At 42.4% G+C, this 24,218-nt stretch overlaps 1 protein-coding gene across 7 annotated transcripts in view; it reads right to left on the bottom strand.

Moving 5' to 3' along the window:
- Positions 1-24,218, bottom strand: part of ATXN2 (ataxin 2) — a 139,364-nt gene that overhangs the window by 51,941 nt on the left and 63,205 nt on the right. For 6 of the 7 annotated variants that reach the window (XM_077462012.1, XM_077462015.1, XM_077462016.1 and 3 more), the window contains 5 exons: positions 12,875-13,020; positions 2,727-2,818; positions 2,270-2,467; positions 1,995-2,179; positions 1,395-1,604 (listed from right to left, as the gene is read on the bottom strand). In XM_077462012.1, the coding sequence (XP_077318138.1) occupies positions 1,395-1,604; positions 1,995-2,179; positions 2,270-2,467; positions 2,727-2,818; positions 12,875-13,020 (831 nt within the window). The remainder of the gene's footprint in view (positions 1-1,394; positions 1,605-1,994; positions 2,180-2,269; positions 2,468-2,726; positions 2,819-12,874; positions 13,021-24,218) is intronic. The other variant, XM_077462018.1, reaches the window with a different exon arrangement.

The following is a 24,218-nucleotide window of genomic DNA, read 5'->3' as shown; positions in this document are numbered from 1 at the left end:
GTTTATGGTTACATGTGTTGAGATCGCTCTTCAAAGAGCATTTGATAGGGGGGCGAGGTATTTTATTGCCTCTTGACATTCTGCTTTGACCCCTTTTACCCTGGTGTTGGTTAGGCCAGGGAGTAAAAAAGCAGCAAGACCTCGCATTTTAATGACTACCATCCCCCCCAACCCTCATTTACAAGCATAAATGAAGCCTAAAAAGGTACTGGGAACACAGTTACAAGCCTTAGAATAAAGAGTGGATCATTCCAAGTAGTACAGATCTGAGGATGAGCAGGTAGTACACATGGGGTGTTGCCTAGGCGCAACCAAAGTTAAAAAAACAAAAAAACATTACATTCTGACACACTTCTGGCCGTTACCCACTGCAAACTTCTTGGGTGTCAGGGCCTTCACCACCTTCCACAGACCTGCCAATATGCGATTGCTGTAAATAAATATAGCTTGGCCAGATTTGAGTCAGTACAAGACACAAACAGATTTGGGGGCACAAGGATGAGTGATAACACTATATTCATCTGGACCCACTCTCCTGCCCCATGAAATCTGCAATTTGGACACTACTCAGGAGTGTGTGCAGGCAATACAGTTTTGGGGAAACTGGAAATAACTGCAAATGCAACAAATTAAGCAAATTTGGTGGAAGAAACAGCTTTATATGCACAGTTAAGACAAAGTACAACAAATGAAGATTCATGCCAAAAGAAGCAAAAAACTATTGAACTAAGCAACATGTGACAAACTGTTCAAACAAATAATAATCTGAAATGCAAACTTCAAAAGATCATCACTGCCAGTTAGGTTAAGCATGAGTAGCAGTAATAAGCAAAGTAAACAGATAAACTTGCAACTCTACTTTAGCAAGCAGCAGAGGAAAAAAAATACCTCCGTTAAGCATATGTACTGTAAACGATTAGTATTACAAGCAAAGAATAAAAATAAATAAAAAGTATTTGGAAAAGGGTGCATTACTTTCTTAATATGGCCATAGGGAAAAATAAATTGTGCCATAAAAAGTAAACAAAATTGAAATTACATAGGTAAAAAAATAAAAAAGCCACGATAAACTATAATGGTTGCAGAAAGCAAGTAAATTCACCAATAATTGTAAGCAGCTATCCCAAGTACATAATGACATTATATGAGCAACGAAAGTAAGCAACACAAGCTGATCATGCATTCTAGGATACACTCTGCGCTTGCAGAGAAGGCTTGTTATTGCAGTCCAGCTAAGGAGCCATTATCAAATTATAGAGAGTACATTTAAGAAACTGGACCATAGCTGCAACAAGGAAGCTGTAGATGTGATTAAGGTCTTAAGAATGCCATAAGCGTAGATGCAGGATGTAGAGGGGTTTTACAAAAACAAACAAAAAACAGAGGTGTTGTACCTTCTGAAGACATGCGTTTAGGCATAGTAGAGACAGGAGCTGGAGAACCATGAGCAGAGGGGTGAGACGGTGGCCTTGATGGCCGCGAAGGGGGCCTGGAGGGCGGCCTTGTAGGGGTGGCTGCCCGAGGTGGAAGAGAGGTGGGACCTGACTGGTAGCGAGAAGGTGGGCGGGAGGAAGGAGATGGACAAGGCGATGGCCAGGGAACACCTGACAGAACAAATGAGATGAAGGAAAGTATAAAAAAAACAAAAATATGGGAATGAAAAGGAAAGTGGGAAAAATAGAAAATAACATAGGTGAACAGAAAAAAGTAAAATATAAACAGAGGGGAAATGATTTTTGGAACTATCTGCAATTTAATAAGAAAAAAAGCTTGCAAATAAAAACATTAAAGTCCATAACATATATAGCGCAAAAGCTCTAGTTTATATAGTATTGTATCACACCCATTTGTGTATTAGGTTACCCATTTTACACATATTAAACAATTATCAAAATCGTAGCTTCTAGCTAGCAACACTTTTATTAAACAAAAAGCAAAATATGAAAAAAAAAAAAAAAAATCACATATTGGGGGTGCAAAGTTTATAAACTTGCCTCCATTAACAACTCTTTGGTCAGTTCCAGAACTGGGACTGTACTCTGAAGAATGTGATCCAGTTCTTGATGGTATAGGTCCAGATCCAGATTGACCCATCCTTGGTGAATTTTGCCGTACACCATGGCTACTCCACGACATTCCATCCTTACTTCTCTGCCCTGGAGGTACATATTTATTTTCCCTAAAGAATAAAAAAAATATATATATATATAAAAAAATAAAAAAAGGAAGGTTTTATAAAATCTGTCCAAAAAATAAATAAAGTCCAAACCTAGGAGCCACAGAATGTCCATCTCGGTCGCACATGTTGCGTTGAACAGCAGTGTATTTTTCCTCTTCAGATCTGTCGTCATTTTCCAAGGCAACACGGGCTTTATATTGAGAGCTTGACTCAATCTCTTCAGCTATCTGAGCTGCTCGTGCTTCCCTCTTTAAAAACTCTTCAGAATTGTCCCTTTCTAAAGGAACTCTGAGGAAAAGAGAAGAATAATGTGGATTGTAAAGAAGGCTTTACATAAAAACATCAGTAATCACAACCACTAAACTAAAAGCTTTTGAATGGCAAATGACCTGCAGAATACACTACAGGAGTTAAAGCTACATTTTATCAGGTTTTACTCTTTTGTGGCTGTAGCGCTAATCTTTCAGAAATACTAGAAATACATGGAAAAAATAAATAAAACAAAAAATAAAACACACACACCAAACAATTAGAAACCTCCACTTACGTATACGAGGAAAGACTGCTGTCATAGGTGGATACTACACCATAATTTTCTTCATTATAGCGAAACATTTCATTGGGATCCCAACCATTAGACTGAAACCAAAAAGATGGTTAATATAAAACACACAGCCAAGCCAATCGCCATATTTTACCACTAATAGCACAGCAGTCAAATGCATTTTTTGTACAAAACCACCTGTCCTAAATTTTATATATACGCATCTGCTCAAATTCTGTGAAATGCCATTCCTTAACCACTTCCTGACCAGCGCACAACGATGTACTTCGACAGAATGGCACGGGCAGGCATATTGGCGTACATGTACGTCCAATCTTCAATGCCGCCCTGCCATCGGGAGCGCGCTGGTGGCGGCGCGCTCCCACGCTGGTGGCGGCGCGCTCCCACGCTGGTCGGGGCCCCCGCAAGTCCAGTCGCGGGACCCGCGGACTCGATCGCCGCGGGCATGCCCGCGATTGTCTCACAGGACGGCTGAATGGAGGAAATGCCATGTAAACAGCATTTCTCCATTCTGCCTAGCAACTAGTGACGCTGATCTCTGCTCCATGTGATTGGAGCAGAGATCAGTGTTCACTAAATGAAAGCCCAACCCCCCCACAGTTAGTAACACACCCCTAGGAACACTTAACCCCTACACTGCCACCCACTGGTTAACCCTTTCACTGCCAGTGTCATTTACACAGGAATCACTGCATTTATATAGCAGTGATTACTGTATAAATGACAATGGTCCCAAAAATGGGTCAAAAATGCCCGATGGGTCCCCCACAATGTCGCAGTCACAATAAAAATATCGCTGATCGCCGCCATTACTAGTTAAAAAAAATAATAAAAAATTATTAATAAAAATGCTATAAAATTATCCCTATTTTGTAAACGCTATAACTTTTGCGCAAACCAATCAATAATCGCTTATTGCGATTTTTTTTACCAAAAATATGTAGAATACGTATCGGCCTAAACTGAGGGAAAAAAATGTTTTTTTATATATATTTTTGGGGGATATTTATTATAACAAAAAGTAAAAAATAATGCGTTTTTTTCAAAATTGTCGCTCTATTTTTGTTTATAGCGCAAAAAATAAAAACCGCAGGGGTGATCAAATACCACCAAAAGAAAGCTCTATTTGTGGGAAAAAAAGGACGTCAATTTTGTTTAGGAGCCACATCGCACGACCGCGCAATTGTCAGTTAAAGCGACGCAGTGCCGAATCGCAAAAAGTGGTCTGGTCTTTGACCAGCAAAATGGTCCGGTCTGAAAGTGGTTAATAAAGTTAAATACAGAAACAAGGATAAAGACAAAGTACCTAGTAGAGGAAGGAATGTAGAACTGCCTACACTGGAGATCGTCATAAAATATTATAATGGCACCAAAACAATCTACTTTTTAAAACAAGTTCACCTTTTGAAAAAAAAAAAAAACTGCATTTTTCTTTTAAACCTGCAAAAACAGTTCCATAGTGGGTTACATAGTAGGTGAGGTTGAAAAAAGACAAGTCCAACCCCATGCGTGTGTGATATGTCAGTATTACATTGTATATCCCTAAAAGTTGTTTATATTCAGGTGGTTATCTAATAGTTTTTTGAAACCATTAATGCTCCCCGCTGAAACCACCGCCTGTTCCACACCCTTGCTGCTCTTATAGTAAAGAACCCTCTATGCCAGGCATGTCCAAAATCTGGTTTCGAACTGCCCGCATGGTAATTTGGACATATATATCTTTTGTGGCACCCCCCCCCCCCCCAACGAATCTGAGCGCTGGGGCCACAAAAAGGATAATATATATATATATATATATATATATATATATATATATATATATATATATATATACACACACATATATATATGCTGGCTGCCTTGGAGGGAACAGGGAGGGGACGGGATGAGTGCCGTACATACATGAGTATTTCCCGTCTACACAGCGGCCTCTCTAATAGGAAGTCCCATCTCCTGCACTGCCAATGGATGAATGTTCCATCCAAAGGAGGCTGGACTTTCTATTAAAATGGCAGCCGAGAAAGTAGGATTTTTGTACTCGCCGTAAAATCCTTTTCTCTAAAGTTCATTGACGGACACAGTACCTTTAATCTTGACCTTAGTGTTATATATACCTTCAGGAGAGGACTAGGCAGATCTTGTAAACACAGCAAAACTGCACAGTACTGCCCAGGGGGCGGTCCTACTGGCTATAACCCCTCACTCTGCTTCCACCAGCTCAGTCCGTCAAAAAGCAGTACAAACATAAATAAGAGGGGTGGGTGCTGTGTCCGTCAACGAACGTCAGAGAAAAGGATTTTACGGCGAGTACAAAAATCTTTTTTTCTCTCTTTCTTTCATTGACAGACACAGCACCTTTAATCTTGACCTTAGGGACGTCCCCAAGCAGTAGAGGTCGACCGATATATTGGCCGATATTTGGCATTTTTTAATTAATCGGCATCGGCCGATTGTGCTGATAAAAAAGCCGATTACATGTTCAGGCGACTTGCAAAAGACTTCTGTAATAGAAGTCAATGTAAGTTGCCTGAAGACATCAGTGAATAACTTTCCTCCTCTCTGGGCAGGCTGCCAAGAAAAGATCAAAGTGATACAATGTTTCTTCTTCAATGGGCTGAACTCCCTGTGTAGAAGTTCTCAGTTTAACCATTTAAAGACTAAATCTTTTCTGACACTTGTTGCTTACAAGTAAAAATCCAATATTTTCTGCTAGAAAATCACTCAGAAGCCCCAAAAATTATATATATTTTTTTAGCAGAGACCCTAGGGAATAAAATAGCGGTTATTGCAATATTTTATGTGACGCGGTATTTGCGCAGAGGTCTTTCAAACGCAAGTTAGCCCTTTTTTTTCGTCCAAAAGTTTTGAGTACCTGTTTTTGTGTATTTAATAAATATTTTTTTTTTTAATCTAAATTATACATACAAGTGAACTGATTGGAGGTTTGTTTTGTTTAATAAATGTGAAATTTTCTGCATCACTTAAGGCTGCTTTCACACTGGATCAGGCAGGCGTTGACGGTAAAAACGCTGCAAGTTTTAGCAGAGATTTACCATCATTTTAGCCCCGTTATTCGGCTGCTAGCGGGGCAGTGAAGCACTGCTGCAAAATCGCATTGCATGTGCTTCAGCAGTGGTGACCATTCATTTCAATGGGCAGGAGTGGTGGAGGAGCGGTTTACACCACTCCAAAGATGCTGCTTGCATGTTTTTTTTTTTTTTTTTTATGTCCTGCCAGCGCATCTCCTCATTGTGAAAGCACTCAGGCTTTCACACAGACTGCAGGGGAGCAGTTTTGAAGGCAATTTACAGGCGCTATTTTTAGCCCAAAATCGCCTGAAAAACGCCCCAGTGCTAAAGGTTTCCAACTTAGATTTTATGAGATGAAGGGGGGGAAAAAAATAAAATAAAAAAAGGAGAAAAAAAAAAAAAAAAAAATCGGCCTAACATATCGGCCCAAAAAAAATAAATAAATAAATAAAAAAAAAAGCGGCATCATATATCGGCCATCGGCCGCCACGATTTCTAAATATCGGCATCGGCCAGAGAAAAACCCATATCGGTCGACCTCTACCAAGCAGTGTCAAAAAACAAGTGGTGGGAACAAGAAAATGAAACTCCACCCATAACAAAAAGGAAACCCTCAACAGAGGAGTTGCAACCTTAAACAGCCGCCTGCAAACCCTTGCAGCCGAAGCATGCTTCCGAAGATGCGCTCACATCAACCTTGTAAAATTTAGTGAAATTGAGAATGGATCACCAGGTCGCCGCCTTACACACCTGGGAAACGGAAAGCCCAGGAGGTACCAACTGCCCTGGTCGAATGTGCCGTGACAGGAAAGGAGGGTGCCCTACCCTTCCTTGATGCGCAACAAACCGAGTCCCTTAATGCACCTTGCACAAAATTATTAAATCTCTCAAGACTTCCACTGCCCCGGGACCAGACGGTTTCTCCTCCAAATATTACAAGAAATATGCTTCTCTTCTAACCAATTCCCAGGGGAAATGCTTTTAGCCAATCTTTAATCCCAAAACCAGGTAAAGATCACTCTCTCCCACAAAATTTTTGCCCAAATCTCAGTCCTCAATAACGACCTAAAACTTTTTGGGAGACTGCTCGCCGACAGATTGGCAGCAGTCATCACAAATCTAATATACATCTACCAAACAGGTTTTATCCCTGGCCGATTAGTCACCAATATTATCCAAGATGCTAACCTATACTCTCGCAATTTATTCTTCCTGAGTTTAACATTCACAAGGCATGCGATATTGTTAATTTGTCCTATCTTAATCACCTTTTACCAAAATATGGCATTTCTGAGACCTTTCTGCATGGCTTTAATGCTCTATATTATTCACCCCAGACCAGAATCAGGATCCCTGGACATACCGTATTTATCAGCGTATAACACGCACCCCAAGTTTAGGAGGGAATTTAAAAGAAAAAAACTTTTAGGAGGGAAGTTTAAGAAAAAAAAAAAAAAAAAAAAAAAAAAAAAAAAACTTACATTTAAATGCCCATCCATTTAGCCTTGTCCATGTCATTTGCAGTGATCCATTTAGCGCTGCCAGCGTTGTCTGTGTGTTTGTCATTTAAAAATGGCGTTGCCGAGATACAGAGCGGATGTCCTGTGTATCTCGGCGGCTTCCGGCTATTTTCGGCTTTCCGAAAGCCTCCGAAAATGGCCGAAGTTAGCTGAGAAAATACCCGGAAGCCACAGAGAACGGCAAAAGGTCTTAGAAACAGCAGGGGATCGGCGTATAACACGCACCCCCGATTTCACCCTGATTTTAGGGGGGGAAAATTTATACGCCGATAAATACGGTAATTCAGAACTCTTTCCTCTTAGAGGTACTAGACAGGGCTACCCCTTATCCCCCCTACTATTTGCACCAGCAATTGAACCATTGGCCCAAAGTATTAGGAACAATATTGATATAAAGGGTTACACCAAGGGGGAAGGGGAGTTCAAACTTAGCTTATACTCTGATGATGCACTCATATTCCTCACCAAACCTCTCACCTCCATCCCCTTCCTCCTCAAAGAACTCAACTTCTTCCATGACATAACTGGCCTTAAAATCAATCTTAACAAAATGTTCCGCCTTACCGATCAACTACTCCCAACATACACGAGACCATCTCTCCAAAAATTTCCCATTTGGTGTTCTCAGTCGTTTAAATATCTAGGCATTATGGTGACATCCTCCCATAACCTCCTATACAAAACCAATTACCTCCCCCCTATTTACCCATATCAATTCCCTTATTAAAACTTGGTCAAGTTTTCATATCTCTTTCCTTGGTAGGATATGCCCCATTAAAATGACGATCCATCCAAAACTTCTGTACTACTTCCGTGCTCTCCCTATGAACATCTCAAAGTCTAGGCTTGCTTCCCTTCAGAGAGAACTTAATAAATTTATTTGGGCTTAGAGGAAGCCCAGATGTAGTTATGCCCATATGCACAGACCTCAACCCTTAGGTGGAATGGGCCTTCCAAACATCTGGCTTTTCTCTCTGCTAGACTGGTGCAACTTTCTCAATGGTTCTCACCGACACAGGATACCCCTTGGAAAAAATTCAAGACCTACTCAATAGCTCCACTATACTTACAGGGTATACTTTGGACCAAATCTACCGCTTTTAATAAACTTATTAAACGTAACATTATTGTAGCCCACTTTCATCAACTATGGCTCAAGATTAGTAGACCCTACAAATTATCCTCGGGATCCTCCCCTCTTGCCTCTTTTTTGGGAGATCCCAGATTTACACTGGCATACAACATGGACTCTTTATCCCATTGGATCGGGAAGGGTCTAACCACACACAGTACTTTGCTGACTGGCAAAGATTTCTCCATTCCCGACTTTGCAGGCTAGATGGGATATCCCACCCTCTGAGCTACAACAATATCATCATGGTCGGGACCCCCGTGAGTCCGGTCGCGGGTCCCGGGGGCTCGATCGCAGCGGGCATACCCGCGATCGTGTCACGGGGCGGCTAAACGAGGAAATGCTGTTGTAAACAGCACTTCCCCGTTCTGCCTAGCAAGTAGTGACGCTGATCTCTGCTCCATGTGATTGGAGCAGAGATCAGTGTTGACTAAATTAAAGCCCAGCCCCCCACAGTTAGTAACACACCCCTAGGAACACTTAACCCCTACATGGCCACCCACTGGTTAACCCCTTCACTGCCAGTGTCATTTACACAGGAATCACTGCATTTATATAGCAGTGATTGCTGTATAAATGACAATGGTCCCAAAAATGTCCAATGTGTCTGTCATAATGTTGCAGTCACAATAAAAAAAAACAAAAAAAAAAAAACACACTGAACGCCGCCATTACTAGCAAAAATTTTTTTTTATAAAAATGCCATAAAAAACTATCCCCTATTTTGTAAACGCTATAACTTTTGGGCAAACCAATCAATCGCTTATTGCGATTTTTTTTACCAAAAATATGTAAAAGAATACGTATCTGCCTAAACTGAGGGGAAAAAAAATATTTTTTTTATGCATTTTTGGGGATATTTATTATAACAAAAAGTAAAAAAAAAAAATGTGTTTTTTTTTTCAAAATTGTCGCTCTATTTTTGTTTATAGCGCAAAAACTAAAAACCGCAGGGGTGATCAAATGCCACCAAAAGAAAGCTCTATTTGTGGGAAAAAAAGGATGTCAATTTTGTTTGGGAGCCACATCGCATGACCGCTCAATTGTCAGTTAAAGCGAAGCAGTGCCGAATCGCAAAAAATGGTCTGGTCTGGTCTTTGAGCAGCAAAATGGTCCGGGGCTGAAGTGGTTAACTTGGACATTATTCTTGATATACAGTAGGGATATGCAATTAGCGGACCTCCAGCTGTTGAAAAACTACACGTCCCATCATGCCTCCGTCTCTGGGTGTCATGCTTGTGGCTGTCAGATTCTTGCTATGCCCTATGGGACTTGTAGTTCTGCAACAGCTGGAGGTCTGCTAATTGCATATCCCTGATATACAGGCATGTCCCTCCCCCCTTTTTACCCTGTCTATCCCTGCGATAAAGAGAATACCATTGTATGGTTGCCAGCCAATCGTGACAGCCATTGAAGCAAGTCTCTGAAATTCCCACAAAATCGAAATCCTCCTCGTACAACAGATTTCTAGTTCTCACATCTTGTCCGCCAGGCTCCTGGAATTGGTGAACATGCCACGTAGTTTAGACCGGTTGCATACTGTCCTCTTATTCTGTTTTTTCCGAGACTGCAAATAGGACTTGCAATTTTTTTTCCTAAAGGAGACTGCATGGCATTGCACCCATGATACGTGGGTGCAATGTCAGGCTCCTGCAGACATTGTTATAATTTTCTGCCCATACCTCTGTAGGGGCTGTTTGAAAGCTGTAGAAGTGTCAATGAACTACCAAAAAGCCCACCAGCACCCTTGCAGTTGGAAAACTACAAACCATTTGCTGCTGTGGCAGACAGAACTTGTAGTTCATTTATTCACTTCACGGATTCTTCCTGTAAAAGAATGTGAAAGTCCGTGGGGGGGTTGAATTGCTAGGGTGAACTCTGTCTTTAATTCCTAGCCTACCTACAATGGATGTAAATAGTCTACACACCCGTTAAAATGTCAGGTCTCTGATGAAAATATGTGAGACAAAAAAATAATTTCAGCACTTTCTCCACCTTTAGTGTGACCTATAACTGTAGAAATCAGTTGAAAAAACAAACTGAAATCTTTTTATAAAATGTAAAAATATTTATGTGGTTGCATAAGAGTATAATAGTGCACTGGGGATGTAGCTGTGTTCACAATCAAGCAAGCAAGCAATCTCATTCAAACCCATGTTACATAGGAGTCAGCACACACCTGCTATCATTTAAAGTGCCTCTGATTAACCCCAAATAAAAGTTCAGCTGTTCTAGTAGGTCTTTGACATTTTCTTAGTCGCATCCTACAGCAAAAGCCATGGTTCGCAAAGAACTTCCAAAGCATCAGAGGGATCTTATTGTTAAGGCTGCATTCACTACTGAGCGTATTGTTTCAGGCGGAAAGTTGCACGATTTTACAGGGATTTTGTACAGGTCAAAAATGTAAAAAGCAGAAAATCATCTGTAATCTGCGTAAAAAGAAGCCCATGTACTTTTTTGAGCTTCAGGCAGCAGAACACTCAGATGCGAACAGGAGGCATTTAAATTAAAGGGATTTTATTTGTTGGGCGTTATGGAACTTTTGAGATGAGTGTTTTACAAGCTGAAAATGCTCAGGTGTGAATGCAGCCTAAAAAGGAATCAGTCATATCGGTCATGAGGCAGACCATGGAACACAGTGAAGACAGTCCTCATCAAGTGGATAAAATATGGCACAATAGTGACATTACCAAGAACTGGACATCCCTCCAAAATTGAGGAAAAGACGCAAAGAAAACTGATCAGGGAGGCCGCCAAGAGGTCTACAGCAACATTAAATAAGCTACAGGAATATCTGGCAAGCATTTGCTGTGTGGGCTACATGTGACAATCTCCTGTATTTTTCATATGTCTGGGCTATGGGGTAGAGTGGCAAGGAGGAAGCTCTCTCTTAAGGAAAACATCCAAGCCTGGTTACATTTTGCAAAAAACACATCTGAAGTCTACCAAAAGTAGGTTGGGAAAATGTGTTATGGTCTGATAAAAGGAACATTGAACTTTTTGGCCATAGTTCCAAAAAATTAGTTTGGCATAAAAACACTGCACATCACCAAAAGAACACCATTCACATAGTGAAGCAAGGTGGTAGCAGCATCATGCTTTGGGCTGTCTTTCTTCAGCTGGAACAGGGTCCTTAGTCAAGGTAGTGGGAATTATGAACAGTTCCAAATACCAGTCAATACTGGCAAAAAACCTTCAAGCTTCTGCTAGAAAGCTGAACATAAAGAGAAACTTCATATTTCTGCATGGCAACGACCCAAAGCATACATCCAAAATCAACAAAGGAATGGCTTCACCAGAAGAAGATTAAAGCTTTAGAATGCCCCAGCCAGAGCCCAGATGTGAATCCGATTGAAAATATGTGGGGTGATCTGAAGAGCGCTGTTCACAGGAGATGCCCTCACAATATGACAGATTTGGAGTGTTTTTGCAAATAAGAGTGTGGGCAAATATTGCCAAGTCAAGGATGTGCCATGCTGATAGACTCATACCCAAAAAGAGTGCTGTAAAAAAAAATCAAAAGGTGCTTCAACAAAGTATACGTTTAAGGGTGTGAACACTGATGCAACACTATTTTATTTTTTTACTTCCTTCCACCTAAAAGATTTCAGTTTGTTGTACAGTTTATAGGTCACACCAAAAAGGTGGAAAAAGTTCAGAAATAATTTGTCTTTTTTTTACATCACATTAACCGGACATTTTAAACAGGGGTGTGTAGACTTTATATCCACAGTATATGATGAGAGGGCCAACCTAAAAACAATACATTTAGCCTGTATCCAAATAAGGCAAACCCTTCAACTATGTAATTTTAGCAAATCAAAAGTATCTACAAAAACAGACTGGTAACACACTGCAAATCTCTTTTCATTCAACCCAACGGGTTGAACAGAAATAAAGCTACAGATCGCCGTACTGGCATAAGCGATGTTTAGAGCAGCGATCTGCCCCCTGCATTGCTATTGCCTGTCCTCAAAAAAATAAATAAAAAAATAAAAGCAAACTTCAATACCACCTTAGCTATAGAAAATGCACATAGAGGTCTGCTCCTTAAAGCGGGGTTCCACCCTAAAGTGGAACTTCCGCTGATCGGAACCCTCCCCCCCTCTGGTGTAACAATTGGCACCTTACAGGGGGGAGGGGGGTGGAGATACCTGTCAAAGACACCCACTTCCGGGCATAGACTCCCGTGGGAGTCTATGTCATTTCCTGTCCTGCCGCGCTGTCTGCTGGGACACACACGGGTCCCAGTGACAGCGCGGACAATTCCTATTGCGCTGTACGACTTTTTTTTTTAGGTGGAATCCCTCTTTAAGCAAATCTATTTTGTACATTTGCTCTTTGCAGCTTCATGCTACTCTCGAATAAGACTGTTGATTACAATGAGGGAAAAAAAAAAAAACACATTCCTGCATTGTGGAAACAAATGTCTAAAAAATATGTACTTACTACATCTGTATCTAAAGATTCCAGCTCATCATTATTAGTAGATGCATTGCTACTAAGGAGGCCATCACCTCCATCCCATGGCTCCAGATCTTTCTCTTTATGTTCACCATTAACTTTGGAAGCTATACCAGAATCAGTGAAGCCATCTGAATAGAAAAAAGAAAAAAAAAAAAAAAAAAACACCACAAATTAGAATCTTGTTAGGGTACTTGTATGGTGGAGGGCTGCAGTAAGCACCATAAAAACAAGTATATTTTACACCAACATTAAAAAAAAAAGTGACCCAAAAAAAAAAATTGGATTTTTAAAACAACTTACGTGTAAAATCCTTTTCTTTGATGTACATCAGGGGACAGAGAGCCATAGTACTTAGTATGCGGGTTATAGGGCCACTGATAGGGTGTGCCTGTGTCCATCACCTAAGGCAAAAAGTACTCCCTATATAACCCCTCCCGCTACTGGGAGTCCTCAGATTTGTAGCCAAGCAATACAAGTGTATAGCAAGAAGGGAGGGACCTCTGTGTCCCCTGATGTACATCAAAGAAAAGGATTTTAAAGGTAAGCCGTTTTAAAAATCCTGTTTTCTTTTCATACATCAGGGGACAAAGAGTGATAGTACTTACTATGTGGGATGTCCCATAGCAATGGCAATTGAAGGGAGGGAGACACAAATGCCAGAGGACTCATACTGCAGCACATTGCGCCCAAAGGCAATATCCTCATGACCTTTAACATTGATTTGATCAAATCTGGTAAAGGTATGAACTGAAGACCAAGTTGCAGCCTTACAGATCTGAGCCATAGATACCCGATGATGCAGCGCCCAAGAGGCACTAATCACCCTGGTTGAGTGTGCTTTAACATGAAAAGGAGGAATTTTCTTTAAGCCATAAGCCTGAATAAATTACTTGACAAATCCATTTGGAAATAGTAGATTTTGATGCTGCCTGTCCCCTTTTTGGACCTTCTGGCAATACAAATAAAAAATCAGTTTCGCGAACCTGAGCGGTCGCCTTTAACCACTAGAGATCCGCGCTATAGCCAAATGACGGCTACAGCGCGGACCTGCTTTGCCGGGACGACGTCTATTGACGTCGTCCCGTGCACGAGCGGCCTGCGCGCCTTCTGTGATCAGTGAGTCTATGAGACTCGCCTGATCACGGATCGGAGCAAGGGGTCGATCCCGACCCCTTACCACGTGATCAGCTGTCAGCCAATGACAGCTGATCATGTGACACAACAGAGCCGGTAATCGGCTATTTTTCCTCCTCGCGCTGACATCGCGAGGAGAGAAAAAAAAAGCGATCACCGACGGCGGTGATCGGGACATCAGTCCCGATCACGGCCAGCGTATCAGTGCCCACCTGCCCCTTGCCAGTACCACCCAGATATTAAAAAAAGTGCCACCTATCAGTGCCCACAGTGCCACCTATCATTGCCCACAATCTGCCTCAGCAGTGCTGCACCTCAGTGCCACATATCCAAGCCCATCAGTGCCACCCATCAGTGCCATCTTATCTGTGCCCACCAGTGCCGCCCACCAACACATTTCAATGAAGGAGAAAAATGACCCGTTTGCAAAATTTTATAACAAACTATTAAACATGATTTTTATTTTATTTTTTTTTGCATCTTTTTTTGTTTAGCAAAAAATAAAACTCCCAGCTGTAATTAAATACCACCAAAAGAAAGCTCTATTTGTGGGGAAAAAAATGCAAAAAATTTCATTTGGGTTCAGTGTTGTATGGCTGCGCAATTGTCATTCAAAGTGCATCAGCGCTGAAAGCTGAAAATTGGTCTGGGCAGGAGGGGGGGTTTAAGTGCCCAGTAAGCAAGTGGTTAAATACTCTGATCGCTCTTACTACATCAAGGGAATGTAGCGCCTTTTCTTCACTAGATAGAGGCTCTGGGAAGAAAGAAGGAAGAATATCTTGTTTTAAATGAAAACCAGTCACCACCTTTGGTAGGAAATCAGGATGAGGAAGTAAAACCACCTTATCCTTATGCATGATCAAATATGGCTCTTTACAAGACAGAACCGCTAGTTCTAATACTCTTCTAGCAGAAGAAATCGTAACCAGAAAGATTATCTTGATTACCCTTGATATCTGCATTACCCCCTGAAGAAAGCTACGCACCAGAGAGTGTGAAGCGTTGAAAAAATACTGACGAGGCTGAGATCTGGCCCTTGATGGTGCTCAAGGCCAGCTTAATTTCTAATGCCAATTGCAGGAAATCAAGGATCCTACCTATGACATATTCCCTGGGGTGCCAACCCCTGGATCCACATCAAGAAACATATGCTTTGCAGACTCTATAGTAAGTGATTCTGGAGGCCGGCTTCCTGGCATTAATCAAGGTAGACACTACCGAAGGAGACAACCCACGATCCTTTAGAATGTGGGTCTCGATAGCCAAACCGTTAAATTTAGCGCCTGTAAGGTAGGATGGAATACCGGACCTTGTGCGAGAAGGTCTGGCCATAAGGTCAGAGTCCAAGGGACTCCTACTGCCATCTTAATGATCTCCGCAAGCCAAGATCTTCTGGGCCACTTGAATGACCTTCTTTCGTTCCTGCAAAGGCGACGCGGAAGTAGCAGAAATGGAGGAAACTCAGATCAGTGAAAACTGATCCCATGGGAAGACTAATGCGTCTGTTCCGCACACTAACTGATCCCTCGTTCGACACAAAGTTGTCGACTTTGTTGTTGAATCTGGATGCGAATAGGTCCACGTCTGGAATATACCATTTCTGACATATCGCTAGGAAGATGTCAGGGTGAAGAGACCACTCCCCCGGAAATAATATTTGGCGACTCAAGTAGTCCGCCTGCCAATTCTCTATTCCTGGAATGAATATTGCCGATATGTAAGGAATGTTGTGTTCCGCCCAAGCTAGAACATGATTCACCTCTTTTTGGGCTGCACAACGTCTTGTACCCCCCTGGCAATTGATGTAAGCCACAGCCGTGGCATTGTCGGACTGACAGGGTAATCCCATAGTCTGACCATCCAAGACTAGGGCCAGACGTACTGCCCGAATTTCCAAAATGTTGATAGGCAAGGTCCTTTCTAACTTGGAAAATCTTGCCCGGGACAGAATCTTCTTCCAGGACTGCTCCCCAGCCTTGAAGGCTGGCATCTGTTGTCACCACTTTCTAGGAAACTGGTAGAAAGGATTTTCCCTTTTGGAGGTTTCTGAATATCAACCACTAATTTAGGCTCTGACGTACGTCAGGAGCCAAGCGTATTGGAAAATCCAAGGAATCTTTTTGCTCATGACCGACAGGTGATTTGAAGCATTCTTGAGCGAAACAGCCGAACGGAAGGATTTTTCTTTGCTTTGATAAGTTGAATTATTCCTATAATGGAACAGATTCTTGCCTGGGATAAGAATACCTTCATCTGTATGGCATCTATGACCAGCTCCAGGTACTGTAATCTCCTTGAAGGTTTTAGGGAGGATTTTTCTAGGTTGAGTATCCAACCTAGAGATTCCAGGTAGTTTACAGCTGTGACCAGACTCTGGTAGGTGCCAGAATCTTTGAGAACACCCGTGGTGCTGTGGCTAGACCGAATGGCAGAGCCAAACACTGAAAATGATTATTTTCTATTTCGAAGCACAGAAATTTCTGGTGAGCGGGAAATATTGGCACGTGGAGATCCTGCAGCCTTGATATCAATTGAAGCCAAAAACTCCCCTCCTTGCAGGATGGACACAACCGATCGGATTTACTCCATGTGAAAGGATCAGATGTTTAAGTGCCGATTTAGATCTTTGAGATCTAGAATGGGTCTTACCCCTGTTTGGTTTTGAAACCGTGAAAAGTTTTGAATAAAAACCATGTGCCCTGTTCCACTAAGGGAACCTCTGATATCACCAACTGGGATAATAGATGATCCAGTGCTAGAAATACTTTTTTCTCTGGATCCTTGGGAACATTTGACTTTATAAAACGAGGAGACGTAAACTCTTGTAACTCTAGTTTGTAACCTAGAGCAACTGCAGAGGCCACCAATCTGTCTTGACATTGTTCCTGCCAGATCTTTGAGAACTGCAGGAGCCTTCCCCCCAACCGAGCGGGCGGGGGCACCTCTTCATAAGGAGGCTTTAGCATTCTGCTGTGTGGGCTTTCTGCCCCAAGATCTGACCCTGGTGCTGCCCTTGGGGTCTTCCCCTTGCACCTGACGGTAGTCGTCTGGACTACCTAGAGGCTGATGACCCTTGCACAGGTGAGGCAGCACGCTTAAAGGAGAAATGTGTGAACTTATTCTTTACTGGTAAAAGAGAGCTTTTCCAATTAGAGATCCTTTGGATGTATTTATCCAGATCGTCTCCAAATAGCCGTTCACCATGAAAGGGGAAACTGGCTAAGAGCTTTTTTACACGGTGCTCCGGCTGACCAATTTTTCAGCCATAGAATTCTGCGAGAATGCACTAGTCCAAGCATAAGCCGTGAGGCTTGAATTATAGAATCTTTCATAGCAGCTACTGTGCATCAGATACACCAGCCCATTGCTGTGCCTGTTTCAGGCATAATTTTAAGTGTCTCCACAAACTGTTCCTTAATGGACTGAGATACACCACCTGCCGCAAGAACTGGCTGCGCTACTGAACTTGATAAAGACATTGCTTTTAGAAAGAAGTGCCGTCTTTTTATCTGTTGGATCCTTTAACATCAGCGCATTATCCACCGGACACGTGAGATTCTTGTTCACGGAGGCGATTGCAGCATCAATTGCTGGAACCCCCCCATTTTTTTTTTTTAATAGAAATCCTCTTCCATAGGATAAAGTGTGGAGAATTTCTTATGAGAATAATATTGGTTTATCCGGATATTCCCATTCAGAATACATAAGCTTTTTTAGCCATGCATGAATAGGAAAATCATCCCCAGGAATCAATCCCCACTTACAGATCCCATGTTCGTGTGGGAAGCCCACAAATGTACAATTCGTGGGGAATTCATTGCAGCAGCGGCCAAATGGAAGAGAGAGAGAAATAACCATATACCAACCGCATAAACAAACTGGAATGAGCCCACAAACTTACCAGACTCAGAGACACCCTAGCAGACCTAAATCAAGCATGACAAGATTTGCTCCAGATTTTGAATGCCCAAATTAAGAGGAATTATATGCTCTCACGTAAATAATTTTACGAATACAGCAATAAATCAGGTAAATTTCTTGCCAGAGCACTTAGAAAGCAAAGGGCCACTAGAACTAGCCATTCTCTCTCAGACTCTAAGGGTAACAAAGTAGTATCTAACCAAATGATTGCAGACCAGTTTGTTCAATATTATTCTAAATTATATAACCTTAAGGAACGCTCACCGCAGGAGGACCAGACACACAGAAGGTGTTTAATTACTGAATTTTAAAAACACATACGCTCCTTCTCCCATTTCGCAGGAAACGGCGATTTCACTAGAGGAACCTCTCTCGGCATCAGAACTTGAGGCAGCTCTCAAACAACTGAAACCGGAAAAGAGCCCCGGTCCTGACGGCCTTACCACATGTTATTACAAATCTTTTATAGCTTCTCTAAAACACTTCCTGGCGGCGTTTAATTCGTTGACATCGGACAAACCACCTCCCAGGGACACACTTAGGGCACATATAACAGTAATTCCTAAACCTAACAAAGATGACTCACAGGTGTCGAACTACAGACCCATTTCATTACTTAATGTGGATTTGAAGATCTATGCAAAGATGTTAGCTAATCGCCTTCTCCCCCTCCTTCCTCGGCTGGTGTCTCTAGATCAGGTGGGATTCGTGTCGGGGAGGGAGGGTAGAGATAATACAATAAAAGCGCTTTCTATACATCACTGGCTGACCTCCTCCTCAACCCAACAGGGTTTTTTCCTCTCGCTGGATGCGGAGAAGGCGTTCGACAGAGTGGCTTGGGATTATATGGAGGAAGTATTGCGAAAAATAGGCTTACCCGACCGATTGATATCACATATTATGGCTCTTTACGTTTCCCCTACAGCCCAGGTCAGGGTTAACGGTCATCTGTCGGACGCCTTCTCCGTGTCCAATGGAACTCGCCAGGGTTGCCCACTTTCTCCCCTATTATTCATCCTTACCTTAGAACCCCTCCTTCGTAAGTTGAACTCGAACCCAGACATAAAGGGGATACAGGTTGGAACTAAGACTCACAAAATTGCCGCCTTCGCGGATGACATTCTCCTTTTCCTTTCCGAACCCCTCATTTCCATCCCTAATCTTCTTTCAGACCTTGACGCCTTTAAAGCACTATCCAACCTAAAAATCAATTTCTCAAAATCCGAAGCCCTGAACATATCCCTACACACCGAAATGATTGATTTATGCCGCCAGAACTTTCCTTTTCGCTGGAATAATACAGCTATCACTTACCTAGGCATTCAGTTACCTGCAAGTCTATGAAACTTATACTCGGCCAACTTTGTCCCTCTCCTCCAAACCATCAAGACAGAAATCAAAGCCTGGTCTACCGGATTATTCTCCTGGTTCGGTAGAGCCTCAATTATTAAAATGAACATCCTACCTCGTTTGTTATATCTCTTTCAAACGATGCCAATGAAACTACCTCCAGCCTTTTTTAAATCTTTTCAGTCTCTCTGTAACAATTTTATTTGGAAGGGACAGAGAGCCAGGTTGAGCTTCTCCAGATTAACTCCACCGAAAGTTAAAGGAGGTATCAGCCTCCCTGACATCAAGAAATATTATTTGGCTAGTCACGTGGCCAGAATTGTAGACTGGAATGTCCATTCGGATACTAAAGCATGGATACAAATAGAAAACGCCTTTTCCCTAACCCCGCTTAAATTTTTACCATGGTTACACCCTGAACATGTCCCTCAAACCTGCAAACTACACCCGCTAATTGCGGGTACCTTACAAGCGTACCGTTCGGCGTGTCGGGCTCATCACATTTCTACTCCTCAAGGCCCATTAACCCCAATAAAACACAACCCAGCTTTCCCGGCTGGACAATCTGACGCCTTTCTCTCTGACATATGGCACACACCTGATGTTAGGGCTCAACTCTTTCTCCAATTCTAGACTATTATCTATTTCTGATCTCCCTACACCTCCTTCGGGACGTCCCTTCCCACTATGGGCTTACCTACAAATCAGACATTTCTTGACGAACCGCCAATACAAACCTGACTTTGCTAGACAGCTTACACCATTTGAAACATTATGCACCCAATCGGAACCGCAACGTCACCTCATTTCAGTCATATATGCGCTATTCTTTTCTCCACACAGCCCGAAAGCTAATTTGGCAGTTCACAGTTGGGAAACTGATTTGTCTTCATCATTAACAGACTCCAATTGGTCAAATATTTATACTCACATTCATAAAGGTTCATCTAATGTTTCTGTACAAGAAAATAGCTTCAAAATTTTCACCAAGTGGTATCTCACTCCTATCAAACTACACAAACGTAATCCCAACATATCTCCCGCTTGCTGGAGATGTGCAGATAGCGATGGATCATTCTTACATATTTGGTGGACCTGTGCCCGGCTGCAACCTTTCTGGAGGGAGATACACCGCTTAATCCGCAAAATTACCACGCTCCCTATCGATTTCTCCCCCGTCCAAATGCTCCTTCATCACTCTGCACTACCATTGAAAACGTATCATCGCTCTCTCACGTTGCATTTGCTAAATGCCGCTAAAATGTGTATTCCTGCATTATGGAAATCCACTACACCGCCCTCTATCTCTGATTGGATTAAAAGAGTCTCAAATGTAGCTGAAATGGAAAATTTAATCTGTCAAGCTAAAGATACCCCTTCTAAATACTGGATAACCTGGGCGTGCTGGCATCACTTCCGAACTTCGGCTGAATGTCACCAATTGTTGACCGGAGTCTCACCGCCGTGAGATTTAGATACCCAATCATTCCACTAACGTTTCCCCCTTCACAGTATTTCCTGACCCCTTTTGTCCCCTAGAGCTTGCTTAGCGAAACAGCTATGGGCTTCTTACACTTAAAATCTCGTAACAATGTGGTCACTGACATCCCTGCCTTTTTGATCTTTATGTAGGCCCCTTCTATTGCCTACATTCTAGCCAATCCTTCCGAGGATAAAGATAGGTCTTCAATGACTGCTTTAGCGTTCGATTAACAATTATTAAGTGATCTATGTTTTATAGCTAAAATAATATTTGGCATGTTAAACTGGCTTTTTGATAGCCAGATATCCGTTTCATGTTGTTGTACATGTTTGATTAATTTGCTAATTTCATTTGTTAGCACTGTTCTTGATCCATTTTATTCTGTTCGACAGTTTGTCTGTACTTGTACTCTCTGTACCTCACATAAACTTCAATAAAAGAATTTGGAAAAAAAATCATCCCCAGATGGGGGAGGATTTAATGATCCCAAATTAGAGGTGGGTTCCTAAAGAGCCTGCGCTGCAGGCAGCAAAAAGGTTGACCGAACCAATTTAGTAAGAGTGCACAAGCAACCTGTCTTGTGATGCTACTCCTTCTACATTAGGATCCTCGGAAGAGGATAAATATGTATCTTCCAAATCTTTGGGAAGATCTACCTGATCCCCAGCCTCCTTCACCTCAATAAGAGGGTCCTAAGCACTAGATGGGGATCTTCTACGTTTAGCCCCACTATGGAGAGATATCATAGCATCAATCTTCTTTTTCCAAATTACAAAACGTTATGAGAAAAAAACCTCTTGTGTGATATATACAGGGACTGAAGTGTCTAGTGCAGCTGCAACAACAGTTTCCCCTGACGGCTCAATCTGACCAGCCACATCACTCTCAGAGGAGGATGACATTCTTTTGGAAATTGATTTAGTTTGTTGTGAAACCAATGAACCCTTAGAGGAGTTCCTGGTCCCTTTACCACTCAGCCTGAAGCACAAAGCAGAGGCACTACCAGCAAAAGAATGTACACTGCTAGGTTATAGTGCAGCGCAATAAGCTGCTATTAATACCTATCCTGGTAAATTATAATGTGTCAAAGGGAATGCCTGGGTCACCAAACCTGAAGCAAGCCAACCTCCTGCTCATGTGCTCCTCCACACAGTGCTTTAACAACTTCCTCCACATGTGGCCAGCATCTGATGCCTCTAGCCGCGCCCCCCCACGCTAATTACAATTCCCCCTTCTTTCAAAAGAAAGTGTCTGCAATAAATGCTTTTTGACATAATTGAAAAAAAAATAATAATAATAATAATGGGGGCGTTGGAGAACCAGACCCCCCCCCCCTTTCTTACCGGAGGATCTGCTTGTGGCTGGAGGAGAGGATAAATGAAGGCTTCTGACACAGCACTGTTACCAGCATCAGGCGGTGAGTGCTCAATACAGCCCCTAGTGGTGACACATAGGCATGACAACATTATAACTTAAAAGGAGAAATTCATAAGAAAATCTCCACTTGCCTTTCCTCGCTGCAGGGTTATCGGAGATAAACCCAATCTTCACCCTTCACAGTGGGCTCCGAAACCTTCAGGAACAGGGGAACCTAGAGGTTACCCAAAATCCTGGACCTGCAACAGCACTCTGCCAGTAAAACTTTATGGCCTTACCACCAAAAAGTACTGGATCCCAGGGTCCAGCTCTCTAAAAAGAGAAACATTCGCAAGCAAAACCTTGATTCTTCGGACACGATTCCTTTAGCCCATGAAAGAACATCTGAATGGATCCGGTCAGCATGGCTAGCACCAGCAAGGATTGCTTCCAGTGGAGCTCATCACAGCACATCTTTACTCGTGACCAACGCCTTAGACACTGGCGAAAAAACGGAGGACTCCCAGTAGTGGGAGGAGTTATTTAGGGAGTACACTTCTTGCCTTAGGGTGTGCCAGTGTCCATCACCTATCAGTGGCCCTATAACCCACATAGTAAGTACTATGGCTCTGTGTCCCCTGATGCAAGAAAAGAAACATCTTTATTGTAATCAAAGTGATCGCATGAAATACAAAATGAACTCATCAATATTCAGTTGGAATTTGTCAAGAGATATCAAAATGACAGAACACAGCTATATATAGACATGTATGCTATGACTACTAAGGTGACTTGCCTACCAAATAAAAAAAAAAAAAACAGTGACAATACTGAAAGTTCTGGAAATATGGTCAGAAAACCCAATTTGCTACACATTGCTGCTGGATGCACAGCCACCAATAGCTAGTAATCTCCCCAAACCTGTCAACAGCAGAAGGAATCATATTCCTGCCTCTGCTATTCAAATGTAGCCTTAAGCCTCGTACACCCGGTACGATTGTTGGCCAACTGAGCATCTGATTTACCAAAAAAGTGTGTGCCAGGCTATTGTCTTGCATATTAACAGTACACAATTGTCATGCCACAAACAAATGTAGTGACGCACTACAAGGAATTTCAGCTCTTGAGCGCTGCCCTTTTGGCCCCTTCTGCCAATTTCGTGTTTGGTGAGCATTGATTCAGAGCCTGCGTGTTTGTACTCGACTTGTGTGACGGATTTGTGTACTGACCACACGAAAATCTGAACGTCAAACCATTGCCCTCCAAAAATTTACTAGTCTGTCATCCAACATTTGTTGGCTGAAAGTTGGACAACAATTGTCTAAAGGAGTGTACTAACGGTAAGATTTTAGGACAACAGTCTGTCAGACAATCCCCTGCCAACAACCGTACCATGTGTACAAGGCTTTAGTTTACCAAGAGACATTGAATAAATTTCAACTCCACTGTTTTGCTAGAAAAGAAAAAGAATAATTTATCATAAAGAAAGACATACGGGTTTTTGGCTTTTTTTTTGATTTATACTTACCTAGGTGGATGCAACATCTGTCCCCCGGCGCCTCTGCACTGAGAACAGAGTGATCGAACATCGCCAATCACTCGGTTCTGACAGCTCCCTGAGCAAAGAGCTGCTGACTGTCCGCCACAGCACTCTGCTCCCTCATTGGAGAGCTGGACTGTGGTGGGTGCGGGGGAAGCCAGTTCAGCCTCTTAGCGGCTCGCTTAGAGGCTGATATGGGTCTCAGTCCAGGCACTTGGCGGATCCAGACTTCATTGCTGCAGTGCCTGGACCAACTTCACCGACGTCAGCAGGGAGCAGATTTCAGCCAGCTCTGATGAAAACAGGTCACAAAAGTGAAACATGTATCGCACTCCTTGGCTATGCTTCTCCTTTAACTTCGTTAGGGAAGCCATTTGGAAAAGCGTTAAGGCCCCCGTTCACATCTCTGCATTCCGAATTGCGGGCAAAATCGCCATGATTCTGCCTGCAATTTGCAATAACAGCAAATCGTGGGATGCCTGTGTGTTCCTGGTGATTTTAATAGCACCCCAAACGTAGCAAGATTTTCCCGCGATTCGGTC

Source organism: Lithobates pipiens, unplaced genomic scaffold (assembly GCF_037356315.1).
Source record: "Lithobates pipiens isolate NorthernLeopardFrog02 unplaced genomic scaffold, aLitPip1_a1.2 Scaffold_3, whole genome shotgun sequence".
Classification (NCBI taxonomy): domain Eukaryota; kingdom Metazoa; phylum Chordata; class Amphibia; order Anura; family Ranidae; genus Lithobates; species Lithobates pipiens.
Note: the sequence above shows the minus strand (reverse complement) of the source record. Positions and strands in the feature narration are given on the sequence as shown.